The sequence below is a fragment of the Heteronotia binoei genome, chromosome 9, assembly GCF_032191835.1.
Source record: "Heteronotia binoei isolate CCM8104 ecotype False Entrance Well chromosome 9, APGP_CSIRO_Hbin_v1, whole genome shotgun sequence".
Taxonomy (NCBI): domain Eukaryota; kingdom Metazoa; phylum Chordata; class Lepidosauria; order Squamata; family Gekkonidae; genus Heteronotia; species Heteronotia binoei.
In genome coordinates, this window is record NC_083231.1 from 119209234 (window position 1) to 119231440 (window position 22207).

At 48.2% G+C, this 22207-nt stretch overlaps 1 protein-coding gene across 1 annotated transcript in view; it reads right to left on the bottom strand.

The window, feature by feature from the left end:
* The window catches only part of DNAAF9 (dynein axonemal assembly factor 9), a 186789-nt gene that overhangs the window by 146079 nt on the left and 18503 nt on the right, over window positions 1-22207 (bottom strand). Inside the window, 1 exon segment of the mRNA XM_060247199.1 lies at window positions 19633-19712. Coding sequence (XP_060103182.1) covers window positions 19633-19712 — 80 coding nt within the window.

A 22207-nucleotide genomic window follows, 5' to 3' on the forward strand; every position in this document is an offset into this window, starting at 1 on the left:
CTCTTTTGAAGGCCTTTATGGGCTGGTTGGGTTTTTTTAAGTATAGAGCAGGGGTGGCCAAGGGTAGCTCTCCAGATGTTTTTTTGCCTACAACTCCCATCAGCCCCAGCCAGCATGGCCAATGGCTGGGGCTGATGGGAGTTGTAGGCAAAAAAAACATCTGGAGAGCTACCCTTGGCCACCCCTGGTATAGACAACCACTGATCAGCGTTCCCTCTAAGCTGCAGAGTCTTAGAACATAAGAACATAAGAGAAGCCATGTTGGATCAGGCCAACGGCCCATCAAGTCCAACACTCTGTGTCACACAGAGTCTTGTGAGCAAAAATTCTACTTTGTGAGCTACTGGCATTCAAGTGGCGAGCGACTGAATAAGTTATTGTGACCTGGGGCCATTTTTCCCTAAGCTAAGACAAAAAATGTGTGAGATGGAAGCTAAAAATCTGTGAGCTAGCTCACACTAACTCAGCTTAGAGGGAACGCTGCCACTGAACAATTCACTACTTCTTTTTTTCCTGCATTTTACACCATAAAATTTATCTTTATTGGAATTGTCAAAATTATTAGATAACTTTAACAAAAGGTGTATATTACAAAATTTGAAAAATGGATTATGTATAGTTGAGACAAAATAAGAGGGGACCATTTATGTAAAGAAAAAAATTCAGAATTAAGCTTTTTGAAAGTATTTTTATGCAAATTATTCCAGAATGTATTGTGCTTTTTATTTTCCCGTTCCCCACCCTTATCTTTTTCTGAAACTAATAAAACTTTTTGAAAGTTAACAATTCACTACTACAGCCAAAAACGCCACTCCCGTTTTCCACTGCACCAAATTAACCTGTCCCAAAATTCCACTGCACCAAATTCTTCTGTTACGAATCCTTCCAGGGGGTGAAGACTTTTTTGTTCCATTTGGCATGCCCCTCAATGGTCCCTCCTTCCGAGCCAATGTCTTAATTGCTATTCTTATTGTTTTATATGTATTTTAATTTTTAATGCGTGTTCAAGAGTGTGTGCGTTGATTTCAATGGCTTTTAAATGTGATTCCCCTCCCCACCCCACCCCACCCCGCATGTTCAATTCACCTGGAAGAAATGGATGCTCTGGAAGGTGGACTCTATGGGATTACGCCCCACCGAAGTCTCTCCCCTCCCCAAACTCCACCCTCCCACACCCCCCAAAAATTAGCCTTGCCAAAGGTACCAGACAGTCTAGAGCCGGCCCTAGCTAGGAACTTGTCCCAGTGCCAGAAGAATTCACTTCTCAGCACTCGGCAAGATGGCCCGGCTTCAAAGTCACTAATTCTGAGTCTGCCCAAACCGGAGGATCCATATTGCTTGATGATTCCAGTAGCTCTGAAGCCGGAACACACACAATCTTGGGTAGTCTGCCTAGGTTAAGATCTTTCCTTGGGATCTCAGATTGGCCTCTTTTGAAGGCCTGTATGGCCTGCTTGGGGTTTTTTTAAGTATAGACCAGGGGTGGCCAACGGTAGCTCTCCACATTTTTTTTTTGCCTACAACTCCCATCAGCCCCAGCCAGCATGGCCAATGGCTGGGGCTGATGGGAGTTGTAGGCAGAAAAAACAGCTTCAAGACGCAAACCCGTGGGTTCAAGCCTAACTCACCCTGGCAATGCCTTCCTTACCACACTCTCATTCCATTACCCTAGGACCAACGCTCCCTCTAAGGGCCTGTAAAACGGAGCTGTTCCGCCGGGACTATGGCTGAGGCAAGCGGATGTCCCTACCCTACTACCACTGGCCTCCCAGCAATAACAGCCACTTCGTTTGGGGTCAATACTGTTGACAACTTGGGGCAATTTAGGCTGCCCACGATAATCACGCCTCAAGTTGGGGAGGGACGGTGGCTCAGTGGTAGAGCATCTGCTTGGGAAGCAGAAGGTCCCAGGTTCAATCCCTGGCATCTCCAAAAAAGGGTCCAGGCAAATAGGTGTGAAAAACCTCAGCTTGAGACCCTGGAGAGCCGCTGCCAGTCTGAGTAGACGATACTGACTTTGATGGACCAAAGGTCTGATTCAGTATAAGGCAGCTTCATATGTTCTTAAGGGGACGGACGGTGGCTCAGTGGTAGAGCATCCGCTTGGTAAGCAGAAGGTCCCAGGTTCAATCCCCGGCATCTCCAACAAAAAGGGGCCCAGACAAGCAGGCGTGAAAAACCTCAGCTGGAGACCCTGGAGAGCCGCTGCCAGTCTGAGAAGACAATACTGACTTTGATGGACCCAAGAGGGTCTGATTCAGTAGAAGGCAGCTAGCTTCCTTCCTTCCTTCCTTCCTTCCTTCCTTCCTTCCTTCCTTCCTTCCTCCCTTCCTTCCTTCCGGTAGAGCATCTGCTTGGGAAGCAGAAGGTCCCAGGTTCAATCCCTGGCATCTCCAAAAAAAAGGGTCCAGGCAAATAGGCATGAAAAACCTCAGCTTGAGACCCTGGAGAGCCGCTGCCAGTCTGAGAAGACAATACTGACTTTGATGGACCAAGGGTCCGATTCAGTATAAGGCAGCTTCATATGTTCATACGTCTAAGGAGAGGGACAGTGGCTCAGTGGTAGAGCATCTGCTTGGTAAGCAGAAGGTCCCAGGTTCATTCCCTGGCATCTCCAAAAAAAAGGGTCCAGGCAAATAGGTGTGAAAAACCTCAGCTTGAGACCCTGAAGAGCCGCTGCCAGTCTGAGAAGACAATACTGACTTTGATGGACCAAGGTTCTGATTCAGTAGAAGGCAGCTTCGTATGTTCAAGTGCTTATACCGTCCATGCCATCTTAAATGATTGACTTAATGCAGGGGTGGCCGAGGGTAGCTCTCCAGATGTTTTTTTGCCTACAACTCCCATCAGTCCCATTCTTGGCCGAAGGCTGGGGCTGATGGGAGTTGTAGGCAAAAAAAAACATCTGGAGAGCTACCCTCGGCCACCCCCGACTTAATGTATTGGTTTAATTCTTTTAACTATTTTGATGTTCTATTGTTGGTTTCAATGTTTTAGCTTGTCGGAATTCGCCCTTCACCCTTCACGGGAAAGGCCGGGCTACGAATGCACAAAAATAAATAAGTGGTAGAGTCTCGTGAGCAAAAATTCTACTTTGTGAGCTACTGGCGTTAAAGTCGTGAGCTGCTGCATCCATTAGTTTCCTCTGGGCTCGTCCTTCCTGAGCTAAGACAAAAATGTGTGAGCCGGGGGCTAAAAAACTGTGAGCCAGCTCACGCTACCTCAGCTGAGAGGGAACGACGGCCTAGGACGACGTCGATTTACTCATCCCCGTGATCGAACGTTGGGCTACGCAAACATTACGGCCCCATTGTTCTGCTATCTGTAGAACCTTCACGGTTAAACATTTGCTGTCCGTCTTATCGCAGACCTAATTCCCCAGATTTGGGGGTAAGGAGGAGGTATCAGCAGATTGCCCAGTTCAGGAGGGCACAGCGGTAGGTCCCTGTATTAATTCCTCAGTAATATCATTTCGCACACTTCTTCTCACGAAGCGCCACTCCCTCTCTGACGGATACTCTGACAATGAGGCCTTCTTCAGACTAATCCAGAGGCCCAAGCCCCTGTTCCCCCCCCACACACCGCCCCATGGCAATGTTTATGATTAAGCATTAGCTCATAAGAATTATGGCCCAAATCCCTGAGTCACTGCAGAGGAGAGCTAACAGACTGTCAACTAATAACTTGCAGGCTTATGCAATGCAGCCAGATTGAGGGAACCGGATAACTATTACAGCCTATTTTGGGGGGAGGGGGGATAATTCGACTCCGACCTTCACACTTCCCTCCTGCTTAAGCTTCCTTTTCCCACGTGTGACTCTTGCAGAAGAAAACAAAGGCACAACAAGAGGCCTGAGAAGAGACAGAAGCCTCAAGTATTATTCTTCATGGTTAAGGCTTCATTCGACCTCTTTTTTTTGGGGGGGGGGGGGGGAGAGAAGAAAAAGAAGATATTGGATTTATATCCCACCCTATACTCTGAATCTCAGAGCGTCACAATATCTTCCTCCCCCCACAACAGACATTCTGTGAGGTGGGTGGGGCTCAGAGAGCTCTCTCAGATATTGTGCCCTTTCAAGGACAACTCCGAGAGCTACGGCTGACCCAGGGCCGTTCCAGCAGCTGTAAGGGGAGGAGTGGGGAATCAAACTGGGTTCTCCCAGATAAAGAGTCCACGCAGTTAACCACTACACCAAACTGGCTCTCATGAGGAGACAAATAGCGTCTGGGTCTCCTCAAGGGCAGTCAAGGTCGTGGTACTGGCCGCCAGGGTGCCACCGATAATTAAAAGGTCATTCATGCAGGGTGCATTTGATTTGTCAAATCTTTCTCCACATGTTCCCCAGAGAGCACTGCGTTCAAGGACACAAAACCTACTGTCTATCGCCGGACCAAGGGAGGCCAGGCTGTGTTCCACACGGGCCAGGGCCTTCTCAGTGGCAGCACCAGAATTGCGGAATGCCCTCCCGGAGGCCATAAAGGCCCTGCGGGATCTCTCTCAATTCCACAGGGCCTGTAAGACTGAACTATTTCGACAGGCCTTCAACACCTAAACCAGGAGATGACGGCCACCCTACGCTGCTGAGGAACTACGATCACTATGGGACACGGTCAGAAGGAAAAAAAAGATCCCGCCTATACTGAAGTCGGACGGCACCCTGAAATGTATTTGAATTGTGATTTTATCATTTTAAATTAAAACGGTAAATGTTTTGAATGGATTGTCAGCCGCCCTGAGTCCGCTTGCGGAGAGGGCGGGATAAAAGACTACAGTAATTAAATAATAAATAAGCCAAATGGAGTTAAATCACTAGTCAGGAAGACATTATTCAATCATGGAGGATAAATCTCTCAATGCACGACGAATGAGGGGAACATCAGGGACCCTCCAGAGGAACCGGTTGGCCACTGTGTGAGACAAGATGCTGGACTAGATGGACCACCGGTCTGATCCAACAGGGCCCTTCTGATGTTCTTAGGAAGGCCTCGGCCTCTCTGCCCTGTTGCTGGCCCTCCAGAGGGACTGGTTGACCACTGTGTGAGACAGGATGCTGGACTAGATGGACCCTCACAGGTCTGATCCAACAGAGCTCTTATGTTCTTATGAAGGCCTCGGCCTCTCTGCCCTGTTGTTGGCCCTCCAGAGGAACTGGTTGGCCACCGTGTGAGACAGGATGCTGGACTAGATGGACCCTCACTGGTCTGATCCAACAGAGCTCTTATGTTCTTATCAAGGCCTCGGCCTCTCTGCCCTGTTGTTGGCCCTCCAGAGGAACTGGTTCGCCACCGTGTGAGATAGGATGCTGGACTAGATGGACCCTCACTGGTCTGATCCAACAGAGCTCTTATGTTCTTATCAAGGCCTCGGCCTCTCTGCTCTGTAGCTGGCCTTCCAGAGGGACTGTTGGCCCCTGTGTGAGACAGGATGCTGGACTAGATGGACCCTCACTGGTCTGATCCAACAGAGCTCTTATGTTCTTATCAAGGCCTCCGCCTCTCTGCCCTGTTGTTGGCCCTCCAGAGGAACTGGTTGGCCCCTGTGTGAGACAGGAGGCTGAACGAGATGGACTACTGCTCTTATCCAGCATGGCTCTTCTGATGTTCTTACATACTTAGTAAACCTCTGCACACGAGTTTTAGGAAACAACATCCAAGGAAGGTCTTGGCCTTTCAGCCCTGTTGTTGGCCGTCCAAAGGATGCTGGGCTAGAAAGGATCACTGGTCTGATCCAGCAGGGCTCTTCTGACATTCTTCATCATGGCTTTTGAAGTTCCTTCTTGTTGGCTGCTGCAACCTTAATATGACATTCAAAACTCAAAGGCATATGCACATTCCATATACAGAACGCACGTATTATATGTTCTTACACCGCACTTTAATGGGAAGCTTTTGGGGGGAGTTTGGCAGTTCTCTCGGACGATTATCAGAACTACAGAACTGAGCATCTGTGACGGTGCCTTCCAGACTGACCAATAAATCCTGTTTTGGAGGGGGGGGGATAGAAAAGATTAACCTAAATAACATTTTACAGAAGCCTCCGGGACAGTATGAAATTGGGCCCCTAATCCATGGATAACAAACCAATTTACAACATTTTTCTTACACGTTATAAACCAGGGGTGGCCAACGGTAGTTCTCCAGATGTTTTTTTGCCTACAACTCCCATCGGCATCAGCCATTGGCCATGCTGGCTGGTGGCCGCTCTGAGTCTCTGATTCAGAGAGAAGGGCGAGGTATAAATCTGCAGTCCTTCTTCTTCTTCTTCTAGAGTCCTCTCAGCCCCACCCACCTCACAAGGTGTCTGTTGTGGGGGGAGAAGATATAGGAGATTGCAAGCCGCTCTGAGTCTCTGATTCAGAGAGAAGGGCGGGGTATGAGTCGTCTTCTTCTTCTGTGCGGTCCAGGGAACTGGGCAAAGGAAGCTCTGGCTCTTTCCTTCCTTCCTCAAGGGACTAGGAGGGGGAGGAGCCTCAGTCGATTGAAGGAAAACAGGCTTGGCTCAGTAGCTCTGCTGTTGATTGAGAGAGCCTGGCAAAGCAAGCTATCCTTCCCCCCTCCTCCCCAAGGGAGTTGCCTCAGCCAACTGAGAAAACAGAGGCTTTGCTCTGTAGCTCTGCTGTGTGATTGAGCAAGCCTGGCAAGCCTTGCTAATAGTGCTTGCTACGTGATGTGTCAATAAAAGCTTCTTCTGCATACTTTATTGATTTATTTTATCACATTTATATCCTACCCCCCCCCCCCCGACAGGCTCAGGGTGGCTAACAACAGTTAGAAAACAACATAAAATATTAAAAACAGAATATGCAATAAATCATTTCCATACATTTTACAGTCTTATGACAGCATCTGGGCAAAACCTTACAGACTAACACAGCAACCCATCTCGATCTATTAGGCAGTGACTCAGATACCAAATTTCCCCACCACACCCCAAGTCCCCTTTGGAAGCAGTTGTGGGCATTCAAGGGACCAGGAAGCTAAGGCTAGGGACAACAAAAAAGCTATTGAAGAAGCGACCAGTGACTCCCAAAAGCTCTTCCCCTGCCACAAATTTCGTCTGTAGGGAGCTACTGGACTCTTGCTCTTTTCCAGAAGACGACGACGACTATAGATTTATACCCCGCCCTTCTCTCTGAATCAGAGTCTCAAAGTGGCTCAAAATTTCCTTTATCTTCTTCCCCCACAACAGACACCCTGTGAGGTGGACGGGGCTGAGAGGGCTCTCACAGAAGCTGCCCTTTCAAGGACAACTAAGAGAGCCATGGCTGACCCAAGGCCATTCCAGCAGGTGCAAGTGGAAGAGTGGGGAATCAAACTTGGTTCTCCCAGATAAGAGTCCACACACTTAACCACTACACCAAACTGGCTCTCTATGACAGCCATGGCTGACCCAAGGCCATTCCAGCAGCTACATGTGGAGGAGTGGGGAATCAAACCTGGTTCTCCCATATAAGAGTCCGCTCACTTAAGCACTGTGGCTAACCCAAGGCCATTCCAGCAGCTGCAAGTGGAGGAGTGGGGAATCGAACCCGGTTCTCCTAGATAAGATTCTGAGCACTTAGCCACTGCACCAAACTGGCTTTCTACTGCCACAGACAGACTAACGCAGTGACCCATCTTGGAAAAAGACAAGGCTAGGAAAAGTCGAAGGCAGCGGGAACAGACGAGGGGCCAAGCTGAGATGAGTCATGGCCCACAGTTTGCAAGAGCTGAGCAAGGCTGTTGATGAGAGAGGACATCTTGGAGGTCATCAATTCAAAGGGTCTCTATAAGCCGGAAGCTACTCTACGGCACTTAACACACAGGATTTCATGAGTAAGAAGTAACTTCATCGGACAAAGTGAGCTCTGAACTCACAAAAGTTTAAGCTGAAACAAATGTTTAATGGTCTCTTAGGTGCCACTGGGCGCCTGGGTTTCCAAACAAATCCAACAAACCTTGCTAGCCTAATCATTCCTCTTTGACCACACATACCAAGGCAGGCAAGAAAAGAAAAGCCTTTGATTCAAGGCTTCCTTGCCGAGATGGGGGTGGTGGTGGTGGTGGTGGATTCTGACGCATCCTAAGTGAGTTGTGAATCCTAAATCTGAAACGTGACGGCTGTTTGACCAAGGCTGGGCAAAGTCCCAAATTCCTGTTAGGTGGGACTCTAAAAAACTCATGCTGATAGGAATCTGGAAGACCTTTAAGCCCTTAGGCCAGGGGTCATAAGAACTTAAGAGAAGCCATGTTGGATCAGGCCGGCCGCACATCCAGTCCAACACTCTGTCACACGGTGGACAAAAAAACCAAGTGCCATCAAGAGGTCCACCAGTGAGGCCAGGACACTAGAAGCCCTTCCACTGTTGATCCCCCTCCCAAGCACCAAGAATACAAAGCTTCACTGCCCCAGACATAAGAACATAAGAGAAGCCATGTTGGATCAGGCCAATGACCCATCCAGTCCAACACTCTGTGTTACAAAGTGGCCAAAAACCCCAGTTGCCATCAGGAGATCCACCAGTGGGGCCAGGGCACAAAAGGCCCTCCCACTGTGCCCCCCCAAGCACCAAGAATACAGAGAATCACTGCCCCAGACATAAGAATGTAAGAGAAGCCATGTTGGATCAGGCCAATGACCCATCCAGTCCAACACTCTTTGTCACATAAGAGAAGCCATGTTGGATCAGGCCAATGGCCCATCCAGTCCAACACTCTGTGTCACATAAGAACATAAGAGAAGCCATGTTGGATCAGGCCAGTGGCCCATCCAATCCAACACTCTGTGTCACATAAGAACATAAGAGAAGCCATGTTGGATCAGGCCAGTGGCCCATCCAGTCCAACACTCTGTGTCACATAAGAACATAAGAGAAGCCATGTTGGATCAGGCCAATGACCCATCCAGTCCAACACTCTGTGTCACATAAGAACATAAGAGAAGCCATGTTGGATCAGGCCAGTGGCCCATCCAATCCAACACTCTGTGTCACATAAGAACATAAGAGAAGCCATGTTGGATCAGGCCAGTGGCCCATCCAATCCAACACTCTGTGTCACATAAGAACATAAGAGAAGCCATGTTGGATCAGGCCAGTGGCCCATCCAGTCCAACACTCTGTGTCACATAAGAGCATAAGAGAAGCCATGTTGGATCAGGCCAGTGGCCCATCCAGTCCAACACTCTGTGTCACATAAGAACATAAGAGAAGCCCTGTTGGATCAGGCCAAAGGCCCATCCAGTCCAACACTCTGTGTCACACAGTGGCCAAAAAACCCAAGTGCCAACAGGAGGTCCACCTGTGGGGCCAGGACACAAAAAGCCCTCCCACTGTGCCCCCCACAAGCACCAAGAGTACAGAGCATCACTAGCCCCAGACAGAGAGCTCTATCTATACCCTGTGGCTGACAGCCATTGATGGACCTCTGCTCCAGATGTTCATCCAATCCCCGCTTGAAGCCATCTGTGCATGTAGCTGCCACCACCTCCTGTGGCAGTGAATTCAAAAAAGCAAACCTTCTTCCGGAAGGCAGCAGACAACAAAAGATCTTCTCGAAGAAGGCAAAAGTGAAAATTAAGGAGAGTACGATTCTAGGTCCCCAACATGGTGCCCTTGGGCGTCAATCAGGGGTGCCAGCCTCCAGGTGGGACCTGGGGATCCCCTGGAATGACAGCTCATCTCCAGACTACAGAGATCAGTTCCCCTGGAGGAAACGGCTGCTCTGGAAGGTGGACTCGATGGTACTGTGCCCCGCTGAGGCCCCTGTCCTCCCCAGGCTACACCCCCAAATCTCCAGGAGTTTCCCAACCTGGTTCTGGCAACTCTACTCTCTCATCCCCTACCTGGGGGGACCTGACAACCCGCACCATGGTGTCTGCTGACAGCTTTTCTAGCACCTGCCAGATGTCTTTAGAAAGTAGGCGGGGCCGAGTGGGGCTTCTGCCAAGAAAAACTGGCCACTGGAGATCAGATTGGCTGCACAGATTTTTTTTAAAAGCCACTGATTGGCTGCACAGTTTCCTTTAAAAACCATCGCTTTGGCAGCAGCTGCCATCACAGCACCAGGATATTTGCTAGGGGACTGAAAGTGAACTGGCACAACCGTTTTGAGGCCGGCTCCACCTCTTGCGGCGGCCATTTTAGGCCAGCCATTTTGTGGCTGCGTCCACCGCGCCGGGTCAGAATTCCAGATGTGACCAAACTTTTATTTTGCAATATATTGAAGTACATTCACCTATTCAGATTCAAATATACTTCTCCAATACATTACATATTTCCTCCCCCCCCCCCCCCACTCTTATTCATGACCTCCGCCGGTACTTAAAACAGATTAAAAGCATATTAGAGGTAAATTCACAATTATAGAATCTTAGTGAAGAAATAAGAAAGAAATATATATATATATATAATTCACTAACCTTTTCACTAATAATCACTTAGCACTTATTAAACACATCGCACATAATTATTAATTCAGTTCCAGGGCTTCCTCTATCTTAGTCTTATCTTAACTCTCATATATATATATTTACTACGTAGCTATGTTCTACTAATACTTTTATCACAATAGCACAGTACCTCTTTATCATTAAAAGTTCAATTAATGTTGTCATGCACTACTAAATATCTTTTCACCATTATAAAATGTTTACACAAAGAGCCATCTTTCCCTAACCCTTTCTCTATAATTCCCTTAGTGCTTATTAAACACAAAGCCCAAAGTTATAAAACCAACTCCGGAATTCCAACTGTCTTGATTTTATCTTAACTCATACATACATAATTACCATATAACTATATTCTACTAATTCAATAATCACAATTCTTCTTTATCATTTAAAGTTCAGTTAATGTTGTCATAAACCACTAAGTGGCTCTTCACCCTCCATTGTATTTCCACGTAACTTTGAATTTACTCCAGTCTTCTTTAAACTTCTCCCGCCGGGTCAGAATTCCAAAGCTGCCCACTGTCTCAAAAGGGTTTTAAACTCCTGCCTTAGGGGTGCAGCAGAAATGCACGGGTACACAAATTCTCGCCTGTGACGGAAGAAAAACAGTGTTCCTTTCCCCTCCTGGAGGAGGAGATTTTTGATGATGATATTATTGGATTTATACCCTGCCCTTCACTCTGAATCTCAGAGTGGCTCACAATCTCCTTTACCTTTCTCCCCAACAACAGACACCCTGTGAGGTGGGTGGGGCTGAGAGAGCTCTGACAGAACCTTCCCTTTCAAGGACAGCTCTGTGAGAGCTACAGCTGACCCAAGGCCTATGGAGAAAGGTTAAAACACTTGGGGCTCTTTAGCTTGGAGAAACGTCGACTGAGGGGTGACATGTTAAGAGGTTTACAAGATTATGCGCGGGATAGAGAAGGCAGAGAAAGAAGTCCTTTTCTCTCTTTCTCACAATATGAGAACTCGTGGGCACTTCATGAAATTGTCGAGCAGCCGGGTTAGAACGGAGAAAAGGAAGTCCTTCTTCACCCAAAGGGTGATTAACATGTGGAATTCACTGCCACAAGAGGTGGTTGCAGCTACAAGCACAGACAGCTTCAAGAGGGGACTGGATCAACATACGGAGTAGAGGTCCATTAGTGGCTATTAGCCACAGCTGATTGTTGGGACTCTCTGTCTGGGACAGTGATGCTCTGTATTCTAGGTGCTTGGGGGGGCACAGTGGGAGGGCTTCTAGTGTTCTGGCCCAACTGGTGGACCTCCTGATGGCACTTGGGGGTATATTGGCCACTGTGTGACACAGAGTGTTGGACTGGATGGGCCACTGACCTGATCCAACATGGCTTCTCTTATGTTCTTAAGGCCATTCCAGCAGGTGCAAGTGAAGGAGTGGGGAATCCAACCCGGTTCTCCCAGAGAAGAGAGCTATGGGTGACCCAAGGCCGTTCCAGCAGGTGCAAGTGGAGGAGTGGGGAATCAAACCCGGTTCTCTAGATAAGAGCCTGCACACTTAACCGCTACACCAAAGTGGAACTTGTTAAGAACATCAGAACATAAGAGAAGCCATGTTGGATCAGGCCAACGGCCCATCCAGTCCAACACTCTGTATCACAAAGCGGCCAATAATTTATATATATATACATACATATATACACACTGTGGCTAATAACCACTGATGGACCTCTGCTCCATATTTTTATCTAACTCCCTCTTGAAGCTGGCTATGCTTGTATCCGCCACCACCTCCTGTGGCAGTGAATTCCACATGTTAATCACCCTTTGGGTGAAGAAGTACCTCCTTTTATCCATTCTAACCCAACTGCTCAGCAATTCCATTGAATGCCCACCAGTTCTTGTATTGTGAGAAAGGGAGAAAAGTACTTCTTTCTCTACCTTCTCCATCCCATGCATAATCTTGTAAACCTCTATCATGTCACCCTGCAGTCGACGTTTCTCCAAGCTAAAGAGCCCCAAGCGTTTTAGCCTTTCTTCATAGGGAAAGTGTTCCAAACCTGTAATCATTCTAGTTGCCCTTTTCTGCACTTTTTCCAATGCTATAATATCCTTTTTGAGGTGCAGTGACCAGAATTGCACACAGTATTCCAAATGAGACCGCACCATCGATTTATAGAGGGGCATTATGATACTGGCTGATTTGTTTTCAATTCCCTTCCTAATAATTCCCAGCATGGTGTTGGCCTTTTTTATTGCAATTGCACACTGTCCTGACATTTTCAGTGAGTTATCTACCATGACCCCAAGATCTCTCTCTTGGTCAGTCTCTGCCAGTTCACACCCCATCAACTTGTATTTGTAGCTGGGATTCTTAGCCCCAATGTGCATTACTTTGCACTTGGCCACATTGAACCACATCTGCCATGTTGATGCCCACTCACCCAGCCTCAACAGATCCCTTTGGAGTGCCTCGCAATCCTCTCTGGTTCGTACCACCCTAAACAATTTAGTGTCATCCGCAAACTTGACCACTTCACTGCTTACTCTCAACTCCAAATCCTTTATGAACAAGTTAAAGAGCATGGGACCCAGTACCGAGCCCTGCGGCACTCCACTGCTTACCGTCCTCCACTGCGAAGACTGCCCATTTATACTCACTCTCTGCTTCCTATTAATTAGCCAGTTTTTGATCCACAAGAGGACCTGTCCTTCTACTCCATGACTCTTGAGCTTACTAAGGAGCCTTTGATGAGGAACTTTATCAAAAGCTTTCTGGAAGTCAAGGTAAACAATATCTATCGGGTCTCCTTTGTCCACATGCTTGTTCACCCCCTCAAAGAAATGTAACAGGTTAGTGAGGCAACATCTTCCCTTACAGAACCCATGCTGAGTCTTCCTCAACAACTCGTGTTCATCAATATGCCTACTCATTCTGTCCTTGATAATGGTTTCTACCAACTTTCCCAGTATTGAAGTCAGACTGACTGGCCTGTAGTTACCCGGATCTCCTCTGGAACCCTTTTTAAAGATGGGGGTGACATTTGCTACCTTCCAGTCCTCAGGAACGGAGGCAGATTTCAACGAAAGATTACAGATTTTTGTCAGAAGATCCACAAGTTCAACTTTGAGTTCTTTCAGAACTCTCGGATGTATGCCATCTGGACCCGGTGACTTATTATTTTTTAATTCGTCCGTCAGTTGTAGGACCTCCTCTCTTGTCACCTCAATCTGGCTCAGGTCTTTCAACGCCCCTTCCAACAGAAGTGGTTCCGGAGCAGGCAAACACTTCCACAGTGAAGACGGAGGCAAAAAATTCATTCAGCTTCTCAGCCGTTTCCCTATCCTCCTTCAGCATTCCTTTGGCCCCTTGGTGTTAACTGCCCATAAGGCGTTTCTACCGCCTGGTCTTATTTTGAGCAATTTCTGAAATGGTCTGCTGTATTTCACATGTCCAGGCCGCTTACCGACAGGCCTTTATCGGAGTCCAGTAATCAGCTTAGGGTGTGGTGCTTCCAAGAGACTTGCTTTTTTTATTCTTATCAAACTCAGTCACTACACCAAACCACTGGGACCTGCCTACCTTAGGGACCGTCTCTCCCCACATGTTCCCCAGAGAGTGCTGAGGTCGGGGTCTCAGAACCTCCTTACAATCCCTGGGCCAAAGGAGGCCCGTCTGAAAGCGGCCAGGGACAGGGCCTTCTCGATTGCAGCTCCCTGTTGGTGGAACCAGCTCCCGGAGGAGGTGAGGGCCCTGCGGAACCTTGAACAGTTCCGCAGGGCCTGTAAAACAGCCCTCTTCCGGTTGGCATACAATTAATTGTGATCGGGATGCCTGAATATTAAATCTCGAACATCAGATTGAATAATGGAAAATTTGAAAGACTGATTTAAGGAAAGGTAGCATAGTGTATATCGATGTGAGTTTTATGTATTTTAAGGTTTTTATGTATTTTATTGTATAATTATTAACGTATTTAAACTGATCTCTGTTAGCTTTTTTTTTTCCTGTTGTAAGGCACCCTGAGCCCACCCCGGTGGGAAGGGCGGGATATAAATCGAATAAAATAAAAATAAAAATAAATACTACACTGGAACTTAACCACTACACCAATGTTGCAGCAGTCCCGCCAGGAGCAGAATACCAGGGCCTTTAATTAAGAGAACGGAAGCCCATAAACGCGTTTCGGCCACATAAAAACCCCAGCTGTGCACCGCACCTATTGCTATAACGTCCCATTCGGCTGCCTCAAATCTGTGTTTCCCGAGCAAGGGTTAAAAGCTGAACGGGTTCCAATCGCAGTCAACATCTGACCTCCCTCCCCCCAAACACGGCTGGCTGGAACCAGCCGCAGCTCCAGCTGCCTGGCTTCCGGTATATGACTGTTCAGCTCAAGCTTCCGCACAGGGTGAGGCCAAGATACAGCTCGGGCAGCTGCCAACGAGGCCAGATTTACGTGCAGGGACCCCGGGCAAAAGTGCAAGGAAATCACAGCAAGTGAACTAGGCCGTTCAGGTACCTTTCAGAGCGAAGCAGGTCATGCAAACTAGAATATTTATGCAGTGGAACACCGTCCGTTCCCATGCCTGTAGAACAGGGCTGGCGCTGGGCTGGTTTTTTCCTTCCTGGAGGCAATTTTTAAATCCACATGAAATTCCCAAGTCGCAGAAGCCTCGCTGTCTATAAATACAATCAGCACGGCCCTCCTTGTGCACCGATTCCCTCCCCCCCACCAATGTTGCCAGCACTGCTTTGTTTTAATTATTCCCTGAGCTTTTTCTGTAGCTGGAACTCCTTTGCGTATTAGGTCACACACCCCTGATGTAGCCAATCCTCCAAGAGCTGGCAGGGCTCTTTGTTCAGGGCCTACTGTAAACTCCAGAAGGGTTTGCTGCATCAGGGGTTGTGACTGAATCAGGGCTTTTTTGTAGCAGGAATTCCTTTGCCTATTAAGCCACACGCCCCTGATGTAGCCAATCCTCCTGGAGCTTACAGCAGGCCCTGTACAAAGAGCCCTGTAAGGAATTCTAGCAGGACCTCCTTTGCCTATTAGGCCACACCCCCTGATGTAGCCAATCCTCCTGGAGCTTACAGTAGGCCCTGTATGAAGAGCCCTGTAAGGAATTCTAGCAGGACCTCCTTTGCCTATTAGGCCACACCCCCTGATGTAGCCAATCCTCCTGGAGCTTACAGTAGGCCCTGTACGAAGAGCCCTGTAAAGAATTCTAGCAGGACCTCCTTTGCCTATTAGGCCACACCCCCTGATGTAGCCAATCCTCCTGGAGCTTACAGCAGGCCCTGTACGAAGAGCCCTGTAAGGAATTCTAGCAGGACCTCCTTTGCCTATTAGGCCACACACCCCTGACATAGCCAATCCTCCTGGAGCTTCGAGTAGGCCCTGTACAAAGAGCCCTGTAAGGAATTCTAGCAGGACCTCCTTTGCCTATTAGGCCACCCCCCGCCCCGATGTAGCCAATCCTCCTGGAGCTTACAATAGGCCTTGTACGAAGAGCCCTGTAAGGAATTCTAGCAGGACCTCCTTTGCCTATTAGGCCACACACACACACACACACACACCCGATGTAGCCAATCCTCCTGGAGCTTACAGTAAGACCCACACTAAGAGCCCTGTAAGCTCTTAGAGGATTGGCCACATCAGGGCTGCGTGGCCTACTAGGCAAAGGAGTTCCTGCTACAAAAAAAGCCCTGATTAGGCCACACCCCCTTATGTAGCCAATCCTCCTGGAGCTTCCAGTAGGCCCTGGACTAAGAGCCCTGTAAGCTCTTGGAGGACTGGCTACATCAGGGGTGCGTGGCCTAATATGCAAGGAGTCCCTGTTACAAAAAAAGCCCTGTTTATTCCCATTAAAGCAATACATGCGGAAGTTCCTCCCATCTTGCAGACAGCAACTCTTTTTAATTTTCACACCCTCGGGTGCAAGAAGTCCCTTGAACATATCCTCCCTGGTCCGGATGCACATCTAGTAGCCTAGCCAAAGAGACAACCAGGTGGCTTTTTGTACATGGGCCGTAAGCTTTTAACGTCCATTCCAGATGGCAGCGTGAATTCCTTCCCACATGGAAATACCTGAAAGCTACACTGCAGTGCCAAGAACAACTGGAAAATTCACGGGGGGAGAAGGGACGTGGAGACAGTGAACCTGCTGCTTGCTTCCACCACTGTTTGGTGCATTTGAATTTCTGGGGAGGAGGAGAGATTGGATTTATACCCCGGCCCTTCACTCAGAGTCTCAGAGCAGCTTACAATCAATACTCCCTCTAAGCTGTGGGGTCCTGCGAGCAAAAATTCTACTTTGCGAACTACTGGCATTAAGGTTGTGAGCTGCTGCATCAATTAGCTTGCTCTGGGGGTCATTGTTCCTGAGCAAGGACAAAAACGTGTGAGCCGGAGGCTAAAAAACTGTGAGCCGGCTCACACCAGCTCAGCCTAGAGGGAACGCCACTTACAATCTCCTTCCCCTTCCCCCACAACAGACACCCTGCAAGGCACGTGGGGCTGAGAGATCTGCTCTTGAGCGAACAGCTCTGCTGAGAACTTGCGGATGACCCGAGATAACACCAACAGCTGCACGTGGAGGGGGAGTGGGGAATCGAACACAGTTCTCCCAGATCACAGTTTGCAGTAGATGGGTGAAGGAGGAGGGGACAGAGAATGCAGTACTTTTACTTAACCCCACCTGTAAGTTCTGAAAACGAAAACTCAGATGCTGTGTGTGTTTAGTGTGCTTGACTTATGGTAACCCTATGAATTAATGTCCCCCCACAATGTCCTATCACTAACATCTATTCTCAGGACTTGCAAACCGAGGGCCGCGTCTCCCTTTATTCAGGATGCTACTTTACGGCAATCGTTTGCTAATTAATTTGCCGCAATTCATGATGCTACGTCACTTCTATGATCAGGTTTGGAAGCCAAGTGGAAATATCGCGGGGGGGGGGGTGAGGGTCACTAAGATTTGGAGTCTAAGCTGCAACTCCAACAATTGTGTCTCTAGCGGTGACCACCGCAGTGTTATGTGCAAATCTGTCTTTCCGAAGGCCTAGGCCAGGGCTGGCCAAACTGTGGCTCGGGAGCCTCATGTGGCCCTTTCACATCTTTTGCGCAGCTCTCAAAGCTCCCACTGTCCCACTGGCCGGCTTGGAGACGGCATTTCTCTCTTGAAGTCACTTCTCAGAGCCAAGCCAGCTGGCAGCTTGGAGAACGTTTAAAGTTAAAGTTGCTTTCTTCCCACCTCTCCTTCCCTCCCCCACCTATTTTCCTTCCTTCCTTCCTTCCTTCCTTCCTTCCTTCCTTTCTTCCTTCCTTCCTTCCTTCCTTCTCTCAAACATCTGACATTCATGTCTTACGGCTCTCAAACATCTGACATTTATTCTATGTGGCTCTTACATTAAGCAACGTTAGCCACCTCAGGCCTAGGCAAGTGAACTGTTTCTCATGGACATGGGTGAATATGTAAGAGGCAAAACTGAGAAGTTCAAGAAGGGAGGGAGGCAACAAAGCCCTCAAGAGAGGCCAAGCCGGATCTCTGAACAGCAGACTGTCATCCCACACACACACACCCCCGCTTTCTTCCCTTGAGCATAACCAGGCCTCTTCTTCGGGGCTGAGGAATGCACGGAGGCGGCCCGGAAAACTTGGCAGGGAAGCAACCTGCATCACTCATCGTGGGTCAACTGTCTAGAAACGGGAAACCCCAACCACAGGAGGCCGGAGGGAGTCAGGCTGCTTCAGCGAGGTTTTGCAAAAGCAACCGTCTTTCCTCCATGAGTAAGTAGCCCCTTTGGTCTGTGACTGCATACGTACCAGTTTCTCAGTCACACTTTCCTTCACATGACCCCTAAACCTGGCTCTTCTACAACACATGCTCTCCTGTTCTGCCTTGCCTTGCCATCTTCGACTTCTCTGCAGCCTTCCTGCTTTCTATGACCTCAGTGATTCTTCTACGGTTCAGCAAGAAGCCCGCATGCAAGTCTCTTCGCCTGCCAGACTTGCCAAGCAAAAATACAGAAATGGAAAGTTTCTCCCCCCCCCCCCGCAACAACTTGCAGTTGACCAAAAATTTGCTCAACGTGGCCCAAACCGTCCCTCCCTCTTCACAGCAAATCTAGGAAATAGAACACCAAGCATTAGTGCATAAATCGGTACCCGCTCTGTTGGGAAGCCGGCTGCAGGGGGTGGACTAGAGCAAGGCTGGCCAAACTGTGGCTTGGGAGCCACGTGTGGCTCTTCCACACATACTGGGTGGCTCTTGAAGCTCCCACCACCCCATCGGCTGGCTTGGAGAAAGCATTTCTCTCTTTAAATCGCTTCTCCGAGCCAAACCAGCCAATGGCTTTTAAATATTTTTTGTATGTTTTAACAATTTATTGATAACATATGGTTACAAAACTTAATTATAAATTTCCTGTACTAACCCATATGATATTTCAATCCCCCCTCCCTCCCTTGTTTGACTTCCCCGAAGATATATATTTAAGTTCAATACTAAAGGTACCACTAACTGATCAAAGTTCAACATTTTTTTCCCCTCATCAATACTAAAAAATTGTACAATGTCTTTTTACATTCAACCCTTTCTCCATATATCCTTTAAATTTCTTCCACTCCTTTTTGAATATATCTATTTTTTAAAACTTACGCTTAAAACGTTAGCACTCGTTGGTCTTAAAGGTGCTTTCTTGGTATTTCTCCCATGGGATCCAGGGAACTGGGCAAAGGAAGCTCTGTCTCTTTCCTTCCTTCCCCAGGGGCCTGGGGAGCCTCAGCCAGTAGAAGGAAGAGAGGCTTGGCTCAGTAGCTCTGCTGTGCGATTGAGAGAGTCTGGAAAAACAAGCTCTGCCTCCCCCCCGCCCTCCTCCCCAAAGAAGGAGCCTCAGCCAATGGAGAAAACAGAGGTACTGCTCTGTAGCTCCTGTGCAATTGAGCAAGCCTCGCGAAGCAAGCTGCGATGCAGAACAAAGCAATATAGAGAGAGAAGGAAACAGATGACAGCTGGTTGCTCATAGAGCCCTTCAGGGGCCTGATTCAGCCCCCGGACTGCATGTTTGACACCCCAGCTCTAGCTGTTAACAGACATTCCTCAGAGTATTTGCCAGCTTCTTGAATGTTTCATTCCACAACAGAAGTTCCTGAAACTTCCCTCTGCTATCCGGAGCTAGTCCCCCAGTCACGATTAACACCAGGCAAAGTCACCTTCTTACATTCCCAGCAAAGAGACATTACCTAAAATGCACAGTATTCCGTCTGGTTGGGACTTGCTGCTCTGCATCAGAATGCCCTGGATTTGTCGGAGGCGGCTGCAGCTGAAAAGGAGAGGAAGACAGTTAGGAGCGGGGTGTGAAGGAGAAAGCAACAAAGCCCGGCCCAACAGAACGGCCCTCTCGGTTTACAAAATAGTGACAATGTGTAATACAAACCGCATTCATCAAAACACCTTGAATAAACAGTACACTAAAGAAGATCCAAAACCATCCAAAATGTGGCCAAGTGCAAAGTAATGCACATTGGGGCCAAGAATCCCAGCTACAAATACAAGTTGATGGGTTGTGAACTGGCAGAGACTGACCAAGAGAGAGATCTTGGGGTCGTGGTAGATAACTCACTGAAAATGTCAAGACAGTGTGCGTTTGCAATAAAAAAGGCCAACGCCATGCTGGGAATTATTAGGAAGGGAATTGAAAACAAATCAGCCAGTATCATAATGCCCCTGTATAAATCGATGGTGCGATGGTTTGGAATACTGGTCACCGCACCTCAAAAAGGATATTATAGCATTGGAAAAAGTCCCGAAAAGGGCAACTAGAATGATTAAAAGTTTGGAACACTATCCCTGTGAAGAAAGGCTAAAACACTTGGGGCTCTTTAGCTTGAAGAAACGTTGACTGCGGGGTGACATGATAGAGGTTTACAAGATCATGCATGGGATGGAGAAAGTAGAGAAAGTCCTTTTCTCCCTTTCTCACAATAGATAACTCGTGGGCATTCAATGAAATTGCTGAGCAGTCAGGTTAAAATGGATAAAAGGAAGTACTTCTTCACCCAAAGGGTGATTAACATGTGGAATTCACTGCCACAGGCGGTGGTGGAGGCCACAAGCATAGCCACCTTCAAGAGGGGATTGGATAAAAATATGGAGCAGAGGTCCATCAGTGGCTATTAGCCACAGTGTATATATCTGTGTGCGTGTATATATGTGTGTGTGTGTATGTATGTGTGTGTGTATATATATATACACACACACATATATCGGCCACTGTGTGACACAGAGTGTTGAACTAGATGGGCCATAGGCCTGATCCAACATGGCTTCTCTTATGAGACACAGAGTGTTGGACTGGATGGGCCATTGGCCTGATCCAACATGGCTTCTCTTATGTTCTTATGAGACACAGAGTGTTGGACTAGATGGGCCACTGGCCTGATCCAACATGGCTTCTCTTATGTTCTTAGGTGACACAGAGTGTTGGACTGGATGGGCCATTGGCCTGATTGAACACGGCTTCTCTTATGTTCTTATGTGACATGGAGTGTTGGACTGGATGGGCCACTGGCTTCTCTTATGTTCTTATGTTCATCCCATGCACAATGTAGATACTGTCCAAAATTCATAACAATTTATGATGAGTCCGACGGAAAAAAACAGAACCGGTCCAATTTCATTCCGGATGTACTATTCTTCCCCAAGGGGCCGTCTTCTCATATATCTTGGAAGTGACAAAATGTCCTGGCTTCCTTAAGATCTTTTTTTATTTCTATTTTTGTTCACGGCATGCCTCTACCAATTTGTATCCACCAGCATTCAGTTGTGTTCAGTTTGAAGGCTGCATTCAGATGCATTCAACAGAATGCTGAGAGTTACAAATTGGTAGAGGCGTTCCGTGAATAAAAATAAAAGAAGAAGAAGAAGAAATTGGATTTATATCCCGCCCTCCACTCTGAAGAGTCTCAGAGTGGCTCACAATCTCCTTTACCTTCCTCCCCCACAACAGACACCCTGTGAGGTAGATGAAGATATTGGATTTATATCCCGCCCTCCACTCCGAAGAGTCTCAGAGCGGCTCACAATCTCCTTTCCCTTCCTCACCCACAACAGACACCCTGTGATGTGGGTGGGGCTGAAGAGGGCTCTCACAGCAGCTGCCCTTTCAAGGACAACCTCTGCCAGAGCTATGACTGACCCACGGCCATTCCAGCGGGTGCAAGTGGAGGAGTGGGGAATCAAACCCGGTTCTCCCAGATAAGAGAGCTATGGCTGACCCAAGGCCATGCTAGCAGGTGCAAGTGGAGGAGTGGGGAATCAAACCCGGTTCTCCCAGATAAAAGTCCGCGCACTTAACCACTACTCCAAACTGGCTCTCCTACACCAAACAAGAACTTAAGGAAGCCAGGAAATTTTGGCACTTCCAAGTCTCCTGCTCCAATACATGCGACAAGATGGTCCCTTGAGGAAGGATAGTACATCCGAAATGAAACTGGACTGGTTCCGTTTTTTCATCAGACTCAGGCCCAGCGCATAGGAGTATACCGTGTAGGCGGCTGCCGAGAGTGCCGCATGGCCTACAGGGCACTACAAGGCGCCCCCTCCCCACACACCAGCCGGTGCAGCTCTGTCTCTTTCCCCTGCCAAAATTCGGCCTCGCTTCTGGGCTTCTTCCTCTGCAGGGAAGACAGCCTGGGAGCGGGGACGAGTCCCTGCACTGGCTCTTTCCTCCGCCCAAGACTCAGGTGGAGGAAAGAAGTGGCTTGGCAATTTGAATGGAGGGCTCCAGATCCCGTGATGTGATGGTATTGCTTTCCT